The sequence below is a fragment of the Stegodyphus dumicola genome, chromosome 2 (assembly GCF_044657685.1).
Source record: "Stegodyphus dumicola isolate Sdum_Otavi_A_Nest chromosome 2, ASM4465768v1".
Classification (NCBI taxonomy): Eukaryota; Metazoa; Arthropoda; class Arachnida; order Araneae; family Eresidae; genus Stegodyphus; species Stegodyphus dumicola.
Window position 1 is genome coordinate 201124032 of NC_140769.1, and position 24263 is coordinate 201148294.

Below are 24263 nucleotides of genomic sequence, written 5' to 3' on the forward strand. Positions count from 1 at the left end.
TAAATGACGTCATAGATAAAATAAAAAGTTTTGTTTCCCGGTCTGGCAACAGATCAAATAGAATCAAAAGTTTAGTTTCCTGGTTTGGCAACAAAAAATTTATTTACGAATTTTGGATTTGGAAGGAGACCGTCGCAATTTTTTCCAGCATTTCAAATTTCGTAAATATTCTTATTATTACTCATTGCACTTAATCTTTATTTCTTTTTACAGGATATTTGATTGTTTTTTGCATTTATATTTGTAGTTTTAGTAATTTAAAGTAGTATTTTAGACTTTTATATGCTCCTGTTAGTTTAGAACTTGAGAATTCTTCGGAACATTAACTTGGTGACTCTTTTTATATATTTATTGTATTATTTTGTATTTTTTTAAAGATCTATTCATTCGTGTTTTATATTTCTGTTATTGTTGCTCGATAAATTGCATTTACATTTTATATTTTTGACATTTTCCTGTGTGCGATAACAATTATCGTTTTAAGGCGATCGAATGTTCTATATTTTATTAGATTTGTTATTTTGTTAGGTTTGTTATTTGAATTTCAGAATTGATTTCAGAAGTTCCTAATTTATATTTGTATTTATACCTTTTATTTATTTTGTGTTTAGGTTTTCATTTTCTGTTTATGTGCACTGTTCTCAGATTGACCTAATTATTAGAAATATTTTCATAATTTTTATCTGTGCTTGGAATTTTTCATAATATTACCCATATTATTTCTTATTTGCAAGCAATTTTTTAACAGGGAAGTTTTTGTTTTACATTTTTGATTTTTTAAAATTAATTTGCTCTTAAGTGGAAAATTTTTCATTTAGTCTAGGATTATTTTAAAATTTGTGTTGTATACATATAGAATGCATTAATTTTTTTTCCAGCAGTATTGGTTTAATGAGCAATTTTTTTCTTTCATCTGCGTAGTCAATTTTTTGAGTCGAGTTAATATTTTAGTAGTGCTTTTTTTAACGTACTGAAATGCCGAAACGGAAAAGAGGCATTAAAGGAGATGCATCAAGAAGACGAAGAGCTGAAGCACAGAGTTTACGGCGAGCTGCAGAAAATGAAGAAGAAACTGCTGCGAGACTGAGCACGCAAGCGCGCCGGCAAGCAAACCTACGCGCTCAAGAAACGGAAGAAGAAACCGCTACGAGACACGGCAGGAAAGCTCAACATCAAGAAAATTTACGTGCTGCAGAAACGGAACAAGAAACCATTAGGAGACTCAGCAGGCAATCCCAATGTCAAGAAAATTTGCGTGCTCAAGAAAGTGAAGAAGAAACCAGTAGGAGGCACAGACTGGACTCTCATCGTCATCGTCAAGTTCGAGCGGAAGAGTCGGAAGAGGACGCTGCTACACGAAGAACGCGAGACGCTGCACGCCACAGACAAGTCCTATCCGAAGAAACAATGTCCGTACGAGAAGACAGGCTACGCATGAATGCAGCACAACGTTCACGCAGCACTCTTCACAATGCAGGAAGATATGGACTCGAAGTTTATGTTGAGCAACACAGCGCCGGTTCAATGGAAGCTTCCTGCGATCTCTGCAACGGATTGTTCTTTACGGGAGAAAGGAATGCAAGAGGAAGATACATGCACTGCTGTAACAATGGGAAAATTGTCGAAGCTGAAAGAAGATATCCAGAAGAATGGCACAATTTAATGAATGGGAACCACCCGTTTTCTGAAGAGTTTTTTGCCAACATACGTACTTACAACTGCCTGCTCAGTTTTGCTTCATTGGGTGCCAATATAGAAATGCCTTCGGGTTCGGGTCCCTACTGCTTCAGGATTCACGGTGCCATATATCATCGAACGAGCCACCTTCATCCGCCTCATCCCGGTCAAGAACAGTATGCTCAGCTGTACATTTTAGATTCGGATCAAGCCCTCAGGCAGAGAATGAACATATTTGGAAATGTTGCCCTGAACGCCGAACTCCTGAGACAGTTGGACACAGTTTTAAGGAACGTTAATCCATATGCGGAAGCCTACAAGATGCTGAAGGAATTCGAAGAAGAAACTGTACGAGAGCAAGGTGCCGAAACTGCTGCGGATATCCGCATGTACATCAAGGGTGAAAGTGTTGCTGCAGGCGAGCACAGGGGACATTACAATGCTCCGAAAGAAAATGAAGTTGCAGTCGTCTTCAAGAGTACGGACGGCGCTCCTCCATCGAACCGAGACATCGTGATCCATCCGAGAGGTGGCGGTCTCATCAACATCAGTACCTTAAATCCCAACTTGGAAACCATGACGTACGTACTTTTCTTTCCTCACGGCGAGCAAGGATTCAGAGTCGGACAGCAATACACAGAGTTACAGTTTTACAGTCACAGGGTGTCCGTACGACGAGATTGCTACAACCCGATTTTGTATGGCCGGAAATTGTTTCAGCAGTATCTCGTGGATGCATACGTAAAAGTTGAAGGCAACAGGATTGCGTACCTCCGGAGCCATCAGACGAATCTGAGAGTGGAAACTTACATGGGTCTTGCCGATCACATTTACAGAGTTGGTCAAGAGACGGGCGTCCGCCCTGGAATACCGGTTATACTTCCGTCAACGTTTATAGGAAGCCCTCGCTGCATGCAGCAAAACTATCAGGACTCGATGGCCATTGTGTGCGACTTAACTTAGTCAAAAACAGATCCGGTAAACCGGATCTGTTTTTGACTTTCACGTGCAACCCTAAATGGCCGGAAATATCAGAAAACTTATTCCCAGGACAGAAGGCTCACGATCGCCCGGACATCGTTTCGAGGGTATTTGACCTGAAGAAAACGGCTTTGATGCAAGATTTGACAAAGAATCACATCTTAGGTGCGACCATTGCAGATATACACGTCATCGAATTTCAGAAGAGAGGATTGCCTCATATGCACCTTTTGTTGTTTTTAGCGGAAGAAGGCAAAATAAGAGATGCAGAGTGCATCGACTCGCTGGTGTGTGCTGAACTTCCAGATGCTACTCGACATCCGGAGCTACACAACATTGTGAAGTCATCGATGATTCACGGACCCTGCGGTGAACTGAATAGAAACTCTCCCTGCATGAGTGATGGTGTATGTTCGAAAGGATTTCCGAAACCGTTTCAGGCAGAATCTAAAGAGAACGTGAATGGCTACCCACTCTACAGAAGAAGGGACGATGGAAACTTTATCGTGATCAAGGGTCATGCCATCGATAACAGATGGGTCGTTCCTTACAATCCGTATTTATCGAAAAAGTACAACGCCCACATAAACGTTGAAGTATGCAGCTCCATAAAATCGGTGAAGTATTTGTTCAAATACGTGTACAAGGGTCATGATGCAGCTAAAGTTGTTCTGGAAGAATCTGGAGATAGAACTTTAATGTGGGACGAGATCAAATGCTTCTTAAATGCAAGATACGTGTCTGCCCCTGAAGCAGCGTGGAGGCTGTTTGAAAAAAGAATGCATTCTAAGTCGCACTCCATCATACGACTACCGGTTCATTTGGAAAACCTGCAGCCCGTCTATTTTGCCGAATCCGAAGAAAGGAATGCTTTCCAGAGAGCTGCCGAGAAAAATACCATGCTCACCGGATGGTTTGAACTGAACAGGACAGTTCCCGAAGCGAATGGTTACCTGTATGCCGAAATTCCTAAACATTTCACCTGGAGGAATCATGCCTGGCAGACACGAGTTAGACTTGGAGATTACATCATTTCAAGAATGTATTCTGTTAGCCCGAAAGATGTTGAGCGTTTCCATCTGAGGTTGCTGCTGTGTCACGTTAAAGGAGCGAAGAATTTTGCCGACAGGAACTTACGAAGGTGTGGAGTATTCAACGTTCAAGGAAGCCTGCCGTGCAAGGCATCTGCTGCAAGACGACGACGAATGGAAAAATACTCTGGCAGAAGCATCAGCTTTTCAAATGCCACCGCAGCTAAGACAGCTTTTTTGCTTCATCTGTGTTTTCTGCAACCCTGCGGAACCCGTCGCTTTGTGGAATGAATTCAAAGAGTCCCTTTCTGAAGATTTTGCGAGATCTTACTCCTTAGAAGACAGTTTCAGCCTTGCACTGAGAAGTATAGAAGACCAGTTAGAAGTGCACAATGTTTCGCTATGTTCTCTTGGTCTCCCGCAACCAACATTGACTGATGCTGTTTCTCTCGAAGTCCCGCAGTTCGATGTCCAGTATGAAAACGAACAAGCCGAAGTGTTGAACGGGATGTTGAATCCTGAACAGAAATTAGTTTACGACTTGGTTTTGGAAGCTGTACGAGATGAGAATCCTAACACACCGAAGACATTTTGTGTTAATGCGTTTGCCGGAGCTGGAAAAACTTTCCTTTTTAGGACGATCCTTCATGCTGTTCGAGGAATGGGCCACGTTGCCATTCCCGTTGCGTGGACAGGCATTGCTGCTGTGCTGTTGACCGGTGGAAGAACTGTACACTCTACTTTCAAGTTGCCCGTTCCACTTCTGGAAAATTCTTCGTGCCGTGTGAGACAAGATAGCGCTGAAGGAAGGTACTTGAAGACTGCGAAACTTTTCATATGGGATGAATGCACCATGACGCCTCATTACGCTTTGGAAGCTGTCGACAGATTGCTGAGAGACTTGACCGGACTGGATGTTCCTTTTGGCGGTAAAACCTTAGTTTTAGGAGGTGACTGGAGACAAACATTACCTGTTGTCGCACATGGAAACCGAACTTCTGCGATCGAGAGCTGCCTCAGGAACTCCTGATTTCAATCACATAAAAATATTTCTTTCTCAGGTGTATATAGAAATGATTTGATTTAAATTAAAATGTTTTTATACATTTCTTTTCAGATGTACATAGAACTTGTAAATACTTTTTTTCAGGTGTATATAGAAATGATTTCATTCAAATTAAAATGTTTTTCTTTTCAGGTGTACATAGAACATGTAAATTTTTGTAAATAATTTTTCTTATTCATTGCTTGCATTTTTGTAAACACATACAAATATATATATATCTTAATTGTGCGTGTGTGTATATATGTATATACAATTGCATCAATATATATATATATATATATACATATTTACATATAGTGATGCAATTTTGTCTATGATTCTGTAACAGCAGACCAGGGAAGGGGCTGATACCTGGGAGAAAAAATAACCTCCTGGTCGATGAGGTTGCAGAGGAGACCCCAGGTGTCAGGCAGTTTATGCCGTCAAAAGCCCGCCAATTTTTTCTGTTTACATTTTTTTTTTTCTGTTCAAGTTTTTGTGTTTAATATAAAATTATAACTAAGAAATTATTATTATTATTATTATTTCTTTTCAGATAAATACGGATTGTAGCTCGCCCATCTGGCGTACTTACTCGGTAGATTTTAAAAATTATTTTCTGTTTTTCTTTGAACTATTGACGCAATAACTGATTTCATTCATATAAAATATTTTGTTTTGCATGATATTTAATATACTCAAGGGATAGGCCTGTAATGTCTTTCCCAAAGTTGTGTCTTTTATAGACATAGGTACAGTAAAATATTTTACGGGTTCACACGACTGACATTTTATGAAACGTTTGGAAAAGTTTCTGTGTGCTGCCCTACTGTGTTATCCAAAGAACAACAGTTGCAGTAGTTGATGATAATGTGTGTACAGCCCCAAATAATTGGAGACAAGGATATTTTGGAGTTTGTTCAAAGCTAAAAAAATATCATTGATGCAGATTCCGACAAAGAAAACGAAATGAATAATGCAGTTCTTGTGGATGATTTTGTTTCATTGATTTTTTATTAAATACATGCCTATATGCATATCTGTGCAAATAAAATGTACTCTAATAAACTTAATTTTGTTGAAAATATGTTTTTTTTTTTTTCAATATCCTTTAACACGAAAAAATTCTTCAGTCCCTTCGGTTTCGTATTAATAATAATGAAAGTGAGAAAAACAATTTTAATCATAGATTTAAAATTATTTTTCTGTTTTTGATTTAAATACAAAATATTTCCACAAATTTCACACAGAAACTATTTTAGACACCAGCAAAGAATTGAGTGGGTGCAGCCCACCCATCTGCAATACTTACTCGGTAGATTTTAAAAATTATTTTCTGTTATTTATTTATTTTGAATGCGATAAAAACAGGCGACTAACTAATTTGGTTTATATGTATGTACATATATATTTTCAAATGTATATACAGGGGATATTGGACACATACAACACTATTGACACAATATGAGCTATATCCACACAATGATGGAACAAGGTGTGCAGCAGATGCAAGACATGGGCATGATTCACATGATATTTGATATACTCGAGGGATAGGACTGTAATGAGCAAATGAGTTTGTTCCACAAAGTTGCGTCTTTTACAAACACCCAACATTCGAATCCCAGTGAATGGGGTGGCTGCATGGGTGTTTTTGTTATTTTCCCCATGCCACTTTCCTTTAAAAAGCCGACAAGAAGGCATCCCTCCCCTTGGGCAGATTGCACTCGAGTGCTTTGCCGTAGCTGAATACGCTACACCACTACATTACACACGGAAGTAAAAATGACACTTCCTGTGGTCGTTGCCTAATTATTCAAAATATTTTGATAATTGTTATCTGTTCTTAGAATTTCCATAGCATTGCACATATTATTATTTAACATTCTGTTATTTACCAGCAATTTTATAATCTGCAAGTTTTGGTTTTACAATTTTTGATTTTTTAAAATTAACACCTTCTTACACAATTTGCAAACGAGTTCAATAGCCAAACATTCCCTTTCATATTACATCTGAAGAACTGTTGTAGCATTATGCAACAAACATTTCGCTGTTCATTAAAATATAGGAAGACTTTTCAATCAAATTTTGATTAGAATTTGATGTAGATTGAAAAGTTGTTTTCAACTCAGCTGCCTTTACACTCGCAGTTGTATTCACAATTGATTTTCACGCTGGAATTTTATCATTTGTCATATCCGCTAAATTTTAAGTGTCAGCAATTTTTTCTGCGGTAACAGCATCTACAAATGACCATCTGCCATGAATATTTTTCACACATGCACGAGTTTTATTTTAGAACCGCTGATGCTTTGGGTTTATGATACTACTTGCTAATAGTATGCATTAGGATAGCATAAGTAAAAAAAAAAAAAATTTACCAGTATAATCAAAATAGAACAAATTCACGACTAAAATATTATCAAGAGTCTTAGAGGACCCTTCGAAGAACATTTTTAGAAGGTAAACAAAGATAACTGACGAAAACTGATCAGCTCAAAAACCCACGCTTGAAAAATGTAAACAAACGCCGCCGAAAGCAGTTACAGTTACGACTAAGATCAAAGGTTTGCTCGCAGTTAAAAGTATTACTTCCGAGCATGAAAAAATTGTAACATAATGCTTTTAAATGTTTTCTACTATTTTAAAGGCATTTAAATGCCAGTATATATTTACTGTTATGAAACATAATTACAAAAGAGATGTTAAGTATAAAATATATAGACAGCAGTTGGAGTTTACCAAAAAGAATTTAAATAAAGGAATTTTAACAACGAGTATACTGTTGGAATATCACACCCGAAAATTTTCGCGATTACACTTCGTACAAGCAGCTGAGCGGTAAAATCGCTGAACACTGGTAGTTCGGTCCAACTTTCTAATCCCGGCAAGCGGGCTGGCTGCATGTGTGTTTTCGTGGTTTTCCGCATGCAGTATCTTCTGCATGCATACGTTAACAAAGCGGGCGCAGCAAATGTAAAATCGCTGTACACTGGTAGTTAGGTCCAACTTTCGAATACCACGAAGGCATCCATCCCCTGAAGTAATGGGCTTCAGCCCGCTCAGCTGGCGGGCTTGCCCGCTAGTCTACTATATATTAAAATGTGTGCGCGTCTGTGTGTTTGTAACATCATCTTCTCAAGAACGGCTTGGTGTAGAGCTTAGCGGAAGGTACCGTTGGATTCAGAATTCCCGTATCTCGCCATATTGACCATTGGCATCTTCGTGCGACTTTAATTAGCCGAGATATTAATTAAAAACTCATTTTTCCCTACGTTTTTGGGATTTCTTTCGCTTTCTTTGTTGGGTTTTTCCCTATAAAAAGGATATTTCTCCGCGGCGAGGGGCAAAATTAAGGTACTGGAGCATTTTTAGGCATGCCGCTAATTAAGCGTCTAATTGGCCGATCGACTTGCAACAAAAGGCATACGTCGTTTGAAGATCCGCGAATTAAAAATTTCGAAATTTCAAGAAAATTGGATGATTGGTTCCCAAATTACGAATTTTCCTTAATTAAACTAAATCAGTCGGAAAAATGCACAAAAATACGTATCTCCGGATCTAACCGACGGATTTTTTTGAAATTTTGAATTTTGCACTTCACGGATGCTCAAATGAACGTTAGCGTTGATTGTAAACTGTTGTGCTAATTAGGAGCCTAATTCGCAGGTTCATTAAAAAATCGCTACTACCTCTATCTCCCCTTCCTAACTCTTGGTTGACGGCCTTCGACTCGGAAAGCGACGGGTGTCGGAGAGGGAGATAGTATTCGCTCGACTGTTGAAATCGTCAAGGCCATTCGCGAGGGGTGAAATTAGCGTAGTGGCGCTTTTTTATTCATTATGCTAATTAATCATCTAATTTGCCAATCCATCTAGAACCAAGAGCATTCTTCATCTGACCATCCATCGGTTGTAAATTTCTAAATTTGGAGCCGATCGCATGATTGGTTCCCGAGATACAAAATTTTTCTGAATTTTTCTTAATTACAGAAATTGAGCCGGAAAAATGCACAAAAATACGTAACTTTTGAAAGAATTAACCGATATCGTTCAAATTTTGAATTTTGCACTTCCCGGATGCTCAAATAAACGTTAGCGTTCATTGTAAACTGTTTTGCTAATTAGGAGCCTAATTAGCAGGTTCATTAAAAAAGCGCTACTACCTTTATCTCCCCTTCCTAACTCTTGGTTGAGGGCCTTCGACTCGGAAAGCGACAGGTGTCGGGGGGGGGGGAAATTGTATCCGCTCGACTGTTGGAATCGTCAAGGCCATTCGCTGGGGTTGAAATTAGCGTAGTGGCGCTTTTTTATTCATTATGCTAATTAATCATCTAATTTGCCAATCTATCTAGAACAAAGAGCATCCTTCATCTGACCATCCATCGGTTGTAAATTTCTAAATTTGGAGCCGATCGCATGATTAGTTCCCGAGATACAAAATTTTACTGAATTTTTCTTAATTACAGAAACTGAGCCGGAAAAATGCACAAAAATACGTAACTTTTCAAAGAATTAACGGATTTCGTTCAAATTTTGAATTTTCCATTTCCGGGATGATCAAATAAAGGTTAGCGTTCATTGTAAACTGTTTTGCTAATTAGGAGCCTAATTAGAAGGTTCATTAAAAAAGCGCTACTACCTTCTCTCCCCTTCCTAACTCTTGGTTGACTGCCTTCGACTCGAAAGCGACGTGTGTCGCTGAAGCGGAGATGGTTTCCGCTGGACTTTTGGAATCGTCAAGGCCATTCGCCATGGATAAAATTAAAGTAGTGGAGGATTTTTATTCATTATGCTAATTAATCTTCTAATTTGCCAATCTGTCTGGAACAAAGACCAAACCTCTTTTCGAAATCTGGCAATTATAAGATTGTAAATTTCGAGCCGATCGGACTGAGAGTTGTTGAGATACGTATTTTTTGTGCATTTTTCGAACAATTCGTGATTTTTGGATCTGAATAAGAAAAGCAACTTTGAATAATACAAATTAATATTTCTAATAGCTTAAATCAGCGTGCTCATTTCTGTTACTGAGCTACGTATTCATTCACTGCTTTTGTTATTATATATAAATTCATTAATATATATACTGTCGTATTTTTGGTAACAAATGTTTCTGTTCGCATAAAGCTAATATTACATATAATTTTCATTAAGAAATTTTAATTGCAAAAAAATAAATATAAATATAAATAAACTATTTATTTAAATTCTGACTAATTATTTTTTCGTTCAGGGTTTTTAAATTGAATTTCTATTGCTTGAACATGCTATATGGAAAGTTTTCTTAATATAAATAATTATGGTTGATTAATTACATTAATATATATATTGATGCACTTTTGTGTGTGATTATGTTGAAGTTTATCAAAAGGAGATTTAATAAAGAATCTACTGTTTGAATAGTATACCCGAAAAGCTTTGCGGTTACACTTGGCAAAAAGCCTTTGCAGTAAAATCGCTGAACACTGGTACTTCAGTCCAAATATCGAATCCCGGCAAACGGGTTGGCTCCATAAGTGTTTTCGTAATTTTCAGTATGTGTGACGTGTATGCAGTATATTGTGAATGCATACGTAAATAAAGCGGGCGCAGCCCGCGCATACCGCTAAACACTGGTAGTTCTGTCCAGCTTTCGAATAAAGGCGATCGGGCTGGCTGCATGGGTATTTTCGTGATTTTAGGTATGTTTATCGTGTATGCAGTATTTTCTGGACTTAAATGCGAATAAAGCGGGCGCAGTCCGCGCTGAACACTGGTAGTTAGGTTCATCCTTCGAATTCCAGCGAGCGGGCTGGCTGCATGTGTACTTTCGTGATTTTACGCATGTGTATCATGTACGCTGTATCTTCTGGATACATATGTGAATAAAGCGGGCGCAGCCCGCGCAAATCCGCTGAACACTGGTAGTTCGGTCCAACTTTCGAATACCTGTTAAAGAGCTGTCTGTATGGGTATTTTCCTGATTTTACGCATGTGTATCGTGTATGCAGAATCTTCTGGATGGATACGAGAATAGAGCGGGCGGAGCCCGCGCAAATCTGCTGATCACTGGTAGTTCGATCCAACTTTCGAATCCCGGCGAACGGGCTGCCTGCATGTATGTTTCATGATTTTCCGCATGTCTAACATGTACGAAGTATCTTTTGGTTGCATACGCGAATAAAGCGGGTGCAGCCCGGGTAAAATAGTTGAACATTCGGACGAACTTTGGAATAAAGGCCAACGAGCTGGCTCTATAGGTGAATTCGTGATTTTCCGCATGCGTGTTGTGTATGCAGTATATTATGGATGCATAATTTAATAAAGCGGGCGCAGCCCGCGCAAAACCGCTAGACACTGGTAGTTCGGTCCAACTTTCGGCAAGCGGGGTGGGTGCAAGGGTGTTTTCGTGATTTGAAGCATATATAACGTGTATGCAGTATCTTCCCGATACATACGTTAATGAAGCGGGTGCAGCCCGGGTAAAATCGGTGAACACTGGTATTTCGGTCAAACTTTCGTATACCGGGGAAATTTAACACGGGAACTCTTTTACACACGAGCAATATATAGCGGGCTTCAGCCCGCTCAGCTGGCGGGCTTGCCCGCTAGTACTTTTATAAAAACTGCTCTAACAATCTGCAAAAAATAATAAGCCGGATCCAATTAGAAGATTAAGGAACAATGCAATCTGCAACATTAACTGAAATAGATAATTTTAGCTTAGCTTATACCGCCCGTTATACATTAAACGTGCATACGTAAACGTATTATGCCCATGAGTAGACGCATTATGCGTTTACGTTGGAGATTAAAGACTTTTGACTGTATCATGTGCTTCACACTTAAACCATAAAATTCAGTTTGACAGCAATATCACAAAATAATTTTAAAATGAGCATATCTTTAGAATTTCCGATACAGTCTCTCGCATTAGAGATAAAAAAATGTTTTCTTTTCGTACAGTGTTGCCATTGCTTGCTTTGAAAATTTTGAGTTTGTTAATAGAAATTCAATAAAGTTTTACAAAATATGAAATGGATAATAAAACAAATTCCAAATTTGGGCCCATATTATGGTAGAAACATATGCTATTCAAAATTTGATGACTCTAGGTACCGTTGTTTTATCACAATACAAGAAATATACATACATTTATGCAGATTCTGCATTATTTAATTTCTTTCAATATAATACAGGGCTTTATTTGGTAGCAACAATGTAAAACATTATTCACTATTTATAATGAATCAATGCAAAATGCTAAAACGAAATAAAAAGCCTTTCTGAGCTAAAAACCTGAAAGGTTTCAGATTTTAACGATTGCTTAAAAGAATTTGTTACTGTCTTTTATGCTCTCGCTGAGCTTGCAGTCTACTAGTCTGCTTTTGTTCTCACTCCTGTTAAACAACTTCTTTTTGTCTTTTTAGCTGTATTATTAAGCATAATTTTCTTCACATTTATAGCCATATACAATTCAATTGCAAAAGTACTAAAATTTTGAAAGCAGCATACGTTTGGAATTCCAAATTCAGTGTTACGTGTTGCATGCCTTTTTCAGTCTTTTCTTAGGCCAACATATCAATGTTCAACTATGAACAAAAGTTTTGTACCAAGAAACTTACAAAACTTTTTTTTCATTTTTTTATTAATGTAATGTGTATATATTATATGTATTAATGTTGTATGATCTTAAATCCATTTAGTGCGAATACAAGTTATTACTACTTGCGCAATTGCTGCAAAGTTAGTTAATAATAATTTATTTCCTAAACAGTATTGATTAATTGATTATATTATCTCCTAAGTTTAATTAAAGTAGAATTATTTTAAAAGTGTGAATCCATACTGGTAAGTTATATTTTGAAAGATGTTTTGAAGTAATTTGAAAGCAAAATGTTAATAATGTTTCAACGGGGACTGGAGTTAAATCATCATGAAGAATAAAATTTCAATTGTAAAAGGAAAAATTAAAACATGTAATCATTGTCATTGATCGGAAATTGACTTTTCAAGGGGAACGAACCAACTCCCGTTCAATGAACAATAATTGAAAAATACGTAAATACGAAAGTTTTCGTCTTTACTCGAGTTATAAGTTAAAGCCAAACCGGCAATTCTGGTCAGGCCAAATATTTCCGCGAATAGAAGGAATTATGAACCAATGCTGATACTCAAAGAACTTATTCTTATGAAGCATTTTAGTCAATTCAATTTGGAGTAAAAATCAATTACTGTCGAGAAATCCTATTTAACTCGAGTAACCGTCCCCGACACTTTCATGTTTATGCATTTGTGTACTATATTATTTGTAGAAATTAAACATTGGAAATTGTCATTATGAAATCGAATTCAAAGTAAAGTTGAAATAAACATAGAAGATTACAAAATAAGATAAATAATGCAAACTTTGTAAAAACAAATCAAAGACAATATAAAAAAGATCAGTGAATGTACATGAAGATATAAAGGCCAGAAAAGGTATTAAGTAACTTACATTCTTTCTAGTGGGGGAGTTGGCAAAGTGTTCTCTTCGTGTCTGACTCATAAGTGTAGGGTGTCCGAAAATTCTTAGCGGCAGTAGGGGCTTTGAATAATATCAGTCGGTAAGACTTGGGTGAAGTAATTTATGGTAGTGGGTGGGACTTGGAATTCTTGAGGGATGTATTTTGTGGAGTTCTTATCTGAGTGAGACTGTCTGTTAAGATTTTTTTGAAAATACTAGTGAATGGAAATTAATTAATTTCTGGCTAATTGTCGTGTCGCAATGATTAAGAATTTAAGAAAGGAAAAAGGAATTTTCACTTTGATTTCATAGTGTTGTTCCACTGCTCAATTTCAAATTGTTGAGCTTCTTAATGAAAAATTCATTAAAGTTTCACAAAATATGAATATAAAATTCAAAAATCAGGCTTACAGATGCATGAGTATGTTATTAAAAATTTGTTGGCTCTAGGTGCTGTTGTTTTGAACCACAGGTAGTGAATTGGTGCAAAATCCCAATGCAAGACTAATAGCTCTTTAAAAAAAAAATTTTTTTAAGTGTTTTCACCATGCAATCTTTTTATAAACTATTTTAATATTGCTACAGACGGATTTAAAAAGAAACTGTGTAATATACAAAATTATTAACAATATTAATTCTTCACAATAATAAAGCAAGAAATATGTATTTTACTCAACAGCTCATATCTAAAATTTCTTTGTGAGATTTTTCTGTACATATATTATTTATTGCCAAATGAAAAATTATGAATCGAAAAATAAAAGAAAATTTGCACCAAAATGCTTTCATGATAACAGGTCTGAGTTGCTTGGTTAAATTTTGAGTAAAACTTAAATAAACAAAGCAATCAACACAGAAGGGAAAAGTTTATTGAATTAATGACATGAAAAATAAAGTGAAATAATGAAGTACAATAGAAAAATGGCATGTTATTATTGAATGACAATGTCATTAATATTTGAAATTCACACACAGTAATACCCACTTCATTACAAAAACTACAACATATACTTTTTTCCCTCATTTTCATACACATCAACATAACTAAAATCTTCCTTCTCTCTCCCGCCTATCTCTATCCTTTTCTCTGTCACGACTTCGCGAACGGCGTCTACGATCTCTACTGCGAGAACGTTTGCGCTCCCGACTTCGAGAACGAGGTGACCTAGAGCGTGACCTAAAAAATAAAATGAAATAATAGAACTATTATGTTTTAAAATAGTCATCAATAATTTTTCATTAATCAACAAAATTATTCATATTATCAACATATTCATATCTCTATTATTAATCAATTTTTAATAATCATAACTGTTTGCAGTCAGTCATTTAATTTTTATATTATTAGATTAGAACCGCAAGCTTCTGGTATCTTGAACCATCTTTTACATAGCAGACTATCAATATTTCAATGCGACTCCACATATTATCCTCACAGTATCTCTTTAAAACCCATACTGAAGTTAGTCTAGAGCAGGGCTCTTAGCTTTTAGTAACAGCTTTTCTTTCTTTCCTGTACATCTGTATATTCAAATCTTTTGATAAAGATTTATAGCACACGGTAAATTAATTAGCTCAATTTACAGAGTTTCTTGTGCACTACTCTTGTTAAATTTAATGGTAATGAAACTAATGTAAACTTGGATATCAAATACTTGAAATCTTTCCAATCATATTTGCAACAAATGTATAACTGAAATATATTTGCAGGCAGCATAAAATTGGTCTGGGGCCATCTACTTCAGACCATTACTCTAGGTGATCAGTACAGTTGACACCCTGTATAAATTACACATATCAATAATATCTCTATTTGGCACTTGTGAGAAGAAATTGCCTATGCCTGAAGGCAACCCTACTGCTAGCATATAAATAAGAAACCTTACATTGGCAATAACATAAAATCCACAGCATGAGAACAGGCATCTTAGTTTTGAAATCTCAGAAAGGGGTTGCAGCCATACTAAAAAAAATTTCTAAATTTAACTGCAATGAAAGCTTTAAAAAAACATTTCACTGTAGTTTATTCAATTAATTCAAAATTTAAATACAATGAGGTACTTATACTTTCACTGCTATAGAAAAATTACATAAATGTTTATTTTTTAATTTTTTCTGATGATTTACTTTGTAAAATAATGTAAAAAAATTATCTATAATGCAATTCTTACATACACTTTTTTAAAATTTGTAAATTCCGTCATTTATTGGAAACGCGCATAAAGAAAGGTAAGTTCCTCCCCCTACTACCTCAGTAAGTTTCAAAGTCCTAGACGTGCAGTGGTTTCTTTCACAATGCGACCACCACCCACAGAACAATAGCCAAGAGTAGATTTTTTAAAATTCATATATTATTTGTCTCTATGATCATAGTATTTAATTTCTAGAGTTTTTAGTTAAAAAATTATAAAAATAATATTGCGCAAGTCAAGGGGTTAAGGACATACCTTGCAAACATTCTTTGTAATTTTTCTTAAGTTTCAGCTAATACTTCAATTATGAGGAAGAGATTTTGGGACAGAAATAATAATAAACCTCCCCATCACTATTGAAAACAAATGTATTATGCTTAATAAACTGAATCAAATAATTTTACAAAATTAAAAATATATTTTTTTCAAATGTAATATATCTTCAATTCTAAACAGATGCTTTAAATTACCTGCGCCTTCGATGACGTCCATATAATTCACGTCTCAGCTCTCGTGAAATAGGTTTCAAATGCATGAAATTACAAAATCCACTTCTTGTACATTCACTGAAAGAAATAGAATACAAATTTGAAGCAAAAAATTGAACATGAAAAATTAACTAGCAAAATATAAAGAAAACATAATAAGGAAATTTTTTTCTTCACCCACATTTACCAAATTTAATAAATTTATTTATAATCCTGATAATACTTAAATCTCTTCACAGTATATACACAGATGACTTTTGATAAATCAAAATGGAAGGAAGGAGAAGGGGGGACCCAAAGATAAATCTGGTTTGGATCATAATCTATAATGTTAAGAACATTAATTCTGAATTCTGTATTTTGATATTTAGCTAGCTTATATCAAGTTTGAAAAATCAAGCTATCAAATTAACAAGATTACTGCATTAAAAAAATTATAGTTTTCGACACATAACATTATGACCAAATATGAAGATACCAGATAACCATTGTATTCTTTTATTAAATACAAACTGGATTATAAGATACATTTTGTTTCTGTGATACAGAGATAAGTTACAGATAAACATATGTGTAACGTCATTCTGTTCCAAGCTGTAATATTATTTTAGAAATAAAACTACTGCTTTTTATGATGCAAGCCAGATTTAAAGGACCTAGAGACACAGTTTGAGATCTTGTAATAATCTTAACAGAATGCATATACAATTTTTTAGTTGCTAGTTTTTATTATGTGTGTGTGATTGATGGCAAAGCCTCGAGGGCTATCTGCCTAAGGGGAGGGATGCCTTCGCGGAGGACTTTATAAGGGAAACTGGCTCGTATGCACGTTACACATGGGGAAAACCACGAAAACGCCCATGCAGCCAGCCCATTCGCAGGATTCGAACCTCGGACCGAACTCCCAGTGTTCAGCGACTTTACCGCTTGGCCGCTGGTGGGCAGTTTTTATTATGCATGAATCAACTGCAATTGCTATTTATTATTTCTATTTTCCTTTCATTCACACAATACTTCTTTTATACATGCACATAAGTTTTTTTCTATTTATGACAGAAAAGCACTGTCAAATGCTTTGTCATTTAAAATGATATAAAATGGGATGTGGGGGAATTCATTTCCCTACATTGATGAGAGTAAGCACACTGTAGGACAACTGGTGGCAGTGAGAAGAACATATTCATAAGAACATATATATTGAGATAACCAAGATTTCTCGGAGACAATATATGGGATTTATAGTATAGGAAACAAAAGTGATGCAGTATTATACATCTGCAAAAATATTTAAATTCATTTTACTGCACTGTTGCAATATTGTGCATTTATTTATGTTTTGTATCTGTTGCCATATATAAGTTTTGTTTCTGATATGGAATTGATCTCTTTTCCTTTTTCTCTCTCTCTTTTTTTTTTTTTTTTTAATTCTCAGTGTGGCAAAATATTAGCTTAAGATGCAAGATATGCTCTTCATTGGCCTTGGCAACTGATCCTTGCCAAAATTTCCAAAAGCTCATATTATACCAGACTAGTACTCACGTCCAACACTAAATACAACTTGGAAGAGTTGTTATTAATTGCTGTTACTTATTGTGAGATTTAGTATTAGTTGAACTGTAGTTTTCACAATTGACAATATTTCTTGTGAACTATGGAAGAATAATTTAATATCCGTGTTTTGGTTAAGTTACTTACTATTATTTATTGTGCTGTAAAACATGTAAAGTTAATTTTTGTAGTAATTTGTTAATTTCTTCACACGAACTGTTAGCCCACAACAGTATAAAGCTCATCCATTAATATCTCATCATCATCTTTATCTGTCAGGTCACATATCTTCCATTCCTTTACAAGACTCCTGATTGAACGTTTAAAGCTGATATCTGTTGTATGCTCCTGTTGAATGTGAAAGACTTGAAGAAAAATCATAAGACCGACAGTTAAAACTGACATCCCTCCCCCACTGAACAGCTGTTCCTAGCAGACTAATGAAAACTGCTTCAAACTTAGAATTCTTCTGAAATAAATTACTACTTTTCTACAATTACTGCATCAAATAAATGCTGACCAATAATCCCCTTTTACAGTTTGTTCTAAAGTCAAAATCCTCTTTGGAGTCAATTTAAGTCTTCCAGTTTTGCTTTTAACTAGCCTTTTTCAGCCATTATTTGTACAGAAAGGCTGCCTTAACTTTAATAATTATTAGTTCCAAAATAATGGGCAGGTTTTTACTTACAGAATTTTACTTTGTTTGCTTATGTTTTCTGCTACAAATACTGGAAACACATTAATTTTATAACAATATCTTTATTTATTTTGTTTTTCATTCTTTGCTCCTATTTTTAAGTTTGTATCATTTTTATTATTTAATTCCTTTAAAAATGCTTATGAACGAGTATTTAATAATGTCCTGATAATTGATAATTTTATAAAAATTCCTATCAATCATGTTTAAAAAATCCAGCCCCCTTAGGGATTTCTGTAATTGAACACTTGCATGTAAAGTTTAGATTTATACACAAGAAGAAAAATTATACAAATAATTAAAACAGATGCCAGAAAGCATGAGTTATGATTTTCTAATCAGATAAAAATCAATCAACATATTTCTAATATTCTGCTATTTTAAGCTACTAACATTACAGATGCTTTAAATTACAGTCTTAATTTTACACTTTCATATTCTTATTACCTTTCCAGAAAATCTGAGAAGTACTTCAAAAATATTTAACACAAAAGAACTTAATAAAAGTCCAAATGGTCTCACCCCATTTCATACTGACGACAACACGCTTCACGGAAATCAGTAACAGGTGACAATTCAGCATATATGGGACGTCCAGCAAACCATCTTTTATTCAAATCTTCTACAGCCTTTTCTGCATCTTCTTCTCGTCTGAACTATAAGAATTTTATAATAGAATGTACTCTCAAAATTATTTTTCAATAAAAATTTTAATGAAAATAGATAACAAGTGCAAAACAATAATGCAAATTCACATACCTTTTAAATGGTATAAAAAGCGGTTTTATTAATAGAATTTAACGAACATAGCCAAGCCCCTATGATTTAGCAACATATAATTTGGGTCTTTCAATTATAAATGTAATTTAAATTAAAAAAATAAAACTAACCAGCTGAATTAAAATTATACTTCAAAAAATCATAATCATTAAATATTTTTGCAAACCCAATCACACAACTAGCTAATAAAAAAGAAAACTCTTTTACACAGAAATTTATTCTAAATAACTACATTGAACATTTTGTAACTTAAAATAATATTATTATCACACGGCCTTTAACATTTTTCGTAACAAGCAAGTTGATAAGATTGCAAATCCTTTCACAGATTTTTCAGGAAGATCATAAAAACCTTAAATAAAACCTTTTGCACCTTGCTTAACAGAAATGATGACAAATCTAATACTAAATAAAAAGCAGCCATTCTCTGTCCACAGATGATTAACAAGCAATTTAATTAGGAATTATATAAATTAAATGCCTTACATTCAAGTTTCTCTGAAAGCAAATTAACTACAAGATATGAAAGCAACAAAGAATGAATTATTTTTTCCCTGCACTTAACACCTAGACTCCCCCCCCCTATCCTGAGAAAATTCATCAATGATTTGCCACTAAGAATTTCTGAATACCAGAACTTTTAAAGTATTTATTTATTAGGTAGATATTAAATCATTTCTTGATACTTAGAAGGGTAGGTTTTCAAGTTTTTGTTAGCTAATTTGGCTAAAAGTCTCATATCATTATTTTGTGGTAATGATGGTAGATGATGTAAAGATGAAGTTATTCCAAGCACTAATTCACTTCCAAATAATTAACACATCCATGTGACCTACTTTAAATCAAACACTGTACATCAAGACTAAAACTGTACTTATGGTTCCAAGAATAGTGGTAAAGACTTTATTAAAATGTGTGGTGCTGAATTATTTGAATAGCTTTCTTATTTACACATAATACTTTAAACTATAAAGGAAGGCGGGCAAGACTTTTTATTATAATACAAAAACATGCCACTTTAAATAAAAATCTTTAATTAGTGCCTGTAATATTAACACTGCTTTTCTTCTAATAACTGCTAATTAAAAATGTACAGAAATAAAAGTAGTTAAAAATATACAACTAAAGTGAATATTTTTGTATTTTTTTACCATTTAAACACACTGAAAAGCCATTAAGACCATTTTCATTAAAGAGTAACAATGAAAAATAGTATCTTTTATACCTGAGAAAAATTGCTGCTTTCCCGTGTTTGACCATTTCAAATATGACAGGACAGTAGTTAAGACTCTTTGATCAGTCACTAATTAAGTTAAAACAAAATTAGTAGGAAAGAAGTAATTCCTAAAAACCTAAACTGAATAAAATTAATATTTTCCTGTTCCATACCATGGAAAACTTAATTTAATTTAGTCAATGCATTACCTTTTGTACCATAACCACACACTTTTAAAACATTTTAAACCAATTTAAATATATTTTACAATAAAACTTAAGATCATAAATAATGATAACAAAGGATTTTACAAAATTTTCTACTTAAAAGTACACAATTAACTAGTATAAAAAATCAAATATGTACATTTTAAAATGCAAGTCTTTTGAACATACCTTAACATAAACATTTCCAACAAGATGGTCCCCAAGATTATCACAAACATTCATTTCTTCAATTTCACCATACTGCAAATACATACAAATTTACTGTAGTTATGTATTAAAAAGTCTGCATAAGGACACACATGCTTATTTTTTATACTTTACTCTTTTCTTAATAATTTTTGCTGCGTTTTAAAAAAGATATTCATTGGAAAATATAAATGGTTCAATATTGAATTTACTTTCAACAGTCATGATGAATTTTTTATATTAATTTCACAAATTAGTTGTAAAATACAACACAACTAATTTGTGCAAGTAATTAAAAAATTAATATAATTTATAAAGGATGATGAAGATTAATAATTCATACACATTATATACCTAGTTTGCTTGTGCAAACTTCCTACAAAAATTATTAGTACTTGTCAGTTATAGCGACTCTCGAATAAAAAAAAAAAAAAACTTAAATGCCCAATAAATGCCAAATGTAAGTTAGCTAGCTTTTATACGCCTCCTATGTTGCCCCCATTTTTTAATAATCTTTCAGCAGAGCTATTCTTTACTGCTGAATTCAAAATATTTTCATTTTCAGTTCTTTTACAATAATAATGATTTTCAGATAAGCTTTAAATCTGAATTAAAAGCTTTTACATTATACAAAGTCCAATATCCGGAATCGTTGGGACTTCGGCAATTCTGGATTCCGTAAATTTCCAAATTTTAGATTATCCATTTTAAATCTAGTTAGATTATTGGTACACATAGGAATTATAAAATAAAAAATGAAAGGTTTTTATGAAGCATTTATGATCTCATGGAAACCAACATTTACAGCAAGGAAGCTCAATTTTAACATTTATTTAGTTTCATTATATTTTTTTTCAATGTAAGTTCTCAAGCAATTTTAGTTTCTAAGTGTTAAAATTTTTTTCCCCCAATTTTATAGACATAATTTCTTCACTTCCAAAAGCCTGTAATTGCTAAGTCAAAAATTCCCATTACATAGCACACTGAAATCTTTTTGTCTTCACAATCAGTGGTAATATTTTCCAAATTTACAACTACACAACAGGTTTTGCCAGCCATTTATTGATTAATGACTGGGCACTGTCATTGCAATTGAAAACTTCAGTTATATCACTTTCATTTAGCATTTCTTCACATTTTCCTTTAATGAAAAAGTCTTACCCTTTCACTTGCGATACTATGCAAAAATTTTCAATTTCAGATCATTTATATCATGAAATATGATAGCTTGGCTTTAAACAGGCCTAGCTCCAGCATTTTCACCACCATACCCAATCAATGTGGTTGTCTCCTTGTATAAATAAAACATATTTATTATTAAAACTGAAAAGTATTCTTATTTAACTGCCATTTGTAAGAATAACTTAACTGGTGTCTTTTAACAATCAATCAGTAGCGCAGGCAACTGTTTCTACTGAATATGCCTATGGAAGCATTTAAAAAAAGTACCTGCATACCTTCCTTCTCATGATCTTGCAATTTTCCACACATATTTGCATAGATGAAATACTTCCAAGAATTCTAGGAGGGTCTTACTACTGCAATGATTTTTAAAAGGCTACTTTTATGTATGCATTTTAGCGTGTAAAGAATTCTGATATTCAATCACTGGATTGTAAAGTTTTGATGCCCGAGTAAAACAGAAGAGTTACCTTTCACTAAAACTTAAAATTTTGATACAATAACAATAATAATAACAAACTGAACAAAATAATAACCTGGATCAAACATCGGTTTACAAGACTAACAGAAAATCTGGGCAGCTTAAAACACTATCACTAGCAAGTTTCTAATTTAATTGTTTCCTACTTTGGTCAGTTTATGTGGCTTTAGGAAATATAAAAACAGTACCAAGATCCTTTACCCCATACCTGCCAACCTCTAAAGATAAAAATTCAGAAGATTTCTCCAAAATTCAGAAGAACACGAAGAATTAATATCATGCTTTGATATTAAAAAAATAACAATTTATACAAATAGAAAAAATAAAATTGTACTTACATTAGCAAATCTCAATTAAGTAGTAACTAAAAAATTTATTAGGAAACATAAATCAAGAACTTAATGTTACATAAAAAAATTATTGCAATGAATTTAGAGTAAAATTTCCTGTCATAACAATTAGTTTCCTCATAACATTTAGCAATTAAAATGTTTTCTAGAGTTTTTGGTGAAATTGAGGATTGAAACATAGTTTTGTTTTTCTTCACAACAAACACTCTGCCAAAATGACATCGGCATCCGAATTCGTAGCCGAATTTGAAAAAAAATCATCCACTTTCTTTGACGTTGTCAAAGCTGAAGCATTAACTTCATGCTTTTTAGACTTAACATGCTTCACAATGTCGCTTCTTCCACCGTGACTTATTATGAAGTCACACACGCACACGTTGCAAAATGCATAGTTATTTCCTTTGAAGGATTCTTTAATTGTTGGAAATTTGGTTTTGTAGGCAGGCCGAAAATATTGAGAATACATTTTTTTTAACTCATTTCGTAACAACGACGTATTAAGAAAATTTGTAGCACGTGAAAAACCCGACAATCCACGCTCGCTGAGTCTGAGCCAAAGAAAGTCTATGTAAAGAAGGAAAGGCTCCATAGACGTAATGTAAACCAGTTTGTCTTCTACGTCGCTAGAAAGAAGAGGGACAATTCGCCAAGGGGTTTGGCGACGGAACCTGTTGGCGAGAATTTCCCCCTTTGTGATGTACCTGGCCGAGATTTTCCACCACGTGTACAGGAAATTGAGGAGCACGGGTAAGAAGAATCATTCTTTGACTTTTCGCGATAATTTAAACTTGAATTTTCGTGCTTTTTCGCTTTACTAGTTGAACTTGTACTATTCATATCGCAGTTTGATGTCTGATTTTATATCTGTCAATATGTAGGGAAAAAAAAATGGAGTCACACAGCTTTAAAATCTTGATAAACGTGACCGTTGAACCTCTTTGAACTTCCACATCAGCTTCGACGCTTTTTGGCGACAGATATTTCATGCGCAGTTGTGTCCCTTTTCGTTTGGAGGGAGCCACTCCTGCTGCTACGAAGCTTTCTTTCTTAACAATACATATTCTTTGTCCGAGCTGAGCAATTCCCTTGCTGCTGAAGCGAACGCGAAAAAAACAATCTGGCGGCCACAAAGAAAAGAGTGGGAGAAACAAGTTCAGCGCATTGGATTGGCTGGTTAAGCGGCGAGTTGGGAGAAACCGCAGGTTACTGGATTCGAAGTAGTCGGTAGTTGGCGGTAAAACACGATGCAATTGGCAAAAATAGCTGAATTGGCGAAAAATTCTAAAATTTCGACAAAAATCACTAAAAACACTTGAAAACGGAAAAAAATCGTAAAAAATGAATTACGATCGTAAAATCGTAAAAACAAACGCATTTTCGTAAAAATTACGAAAAATTCGTAAAAGTTGGCAGGTATGCTTTACCCTCTATTTTCAGAAACTGGTGAAATTATTTAAAAGCCATGGTCTGTAGATCAGGAAACAAATTAAATGTAAGTTTTTAATTTACATTTGTTTAATTCTTAATTGCTATTTGCTGCAATGGAAATTTCATTGATATCTTGCTGCTTCTCAAAACTGCTAGTGAGCTACCAATTTGAAAATTATTTTTAGCTTTGGTGCATCAATTTCGCACAACAGCTGAAACGTGTCAATTCCTGTTTCATGTCAGAGATGCTACAACCGATAAATA

At 34.4% G+C, this 24263-nt stretch overlaps 1 protein-coding gene across 1 annotated transcript in view; it reads right to left on the reverse strand.

The window, feature by feature from the left end:
- Positions 1-14071: 14071 nt before the first annotated feature.
- U2af38 (U2 small nuclear riboprotein auxiliary factor 38) overlaps positions 14072-24263 on the reverse strand; it is a 44071-nt gene continuing 33879 nt past the window's right edge. The window contains exons 5-8 of the mRNA XM_085811630.1: positions 20541-20612; positions 18672-18805; positions 15887-15982; positions 14072-14401 (exon numbers count right to left, since the gene is read on the reverse strand). Of these exons, the coding sequence (XP_085667756.1) occupies positions 14269-14401; positions 15887-15982; positions 18672-18805; positions 20541-20612 (435 nt within the window). The 3' untranslated portion in view covers positions 14072-14268. The remainder of the gene's footprint in view (positions 14402-15886; positions 15983-18671; positions 18806-20540; positions 20613-24263) is intronic.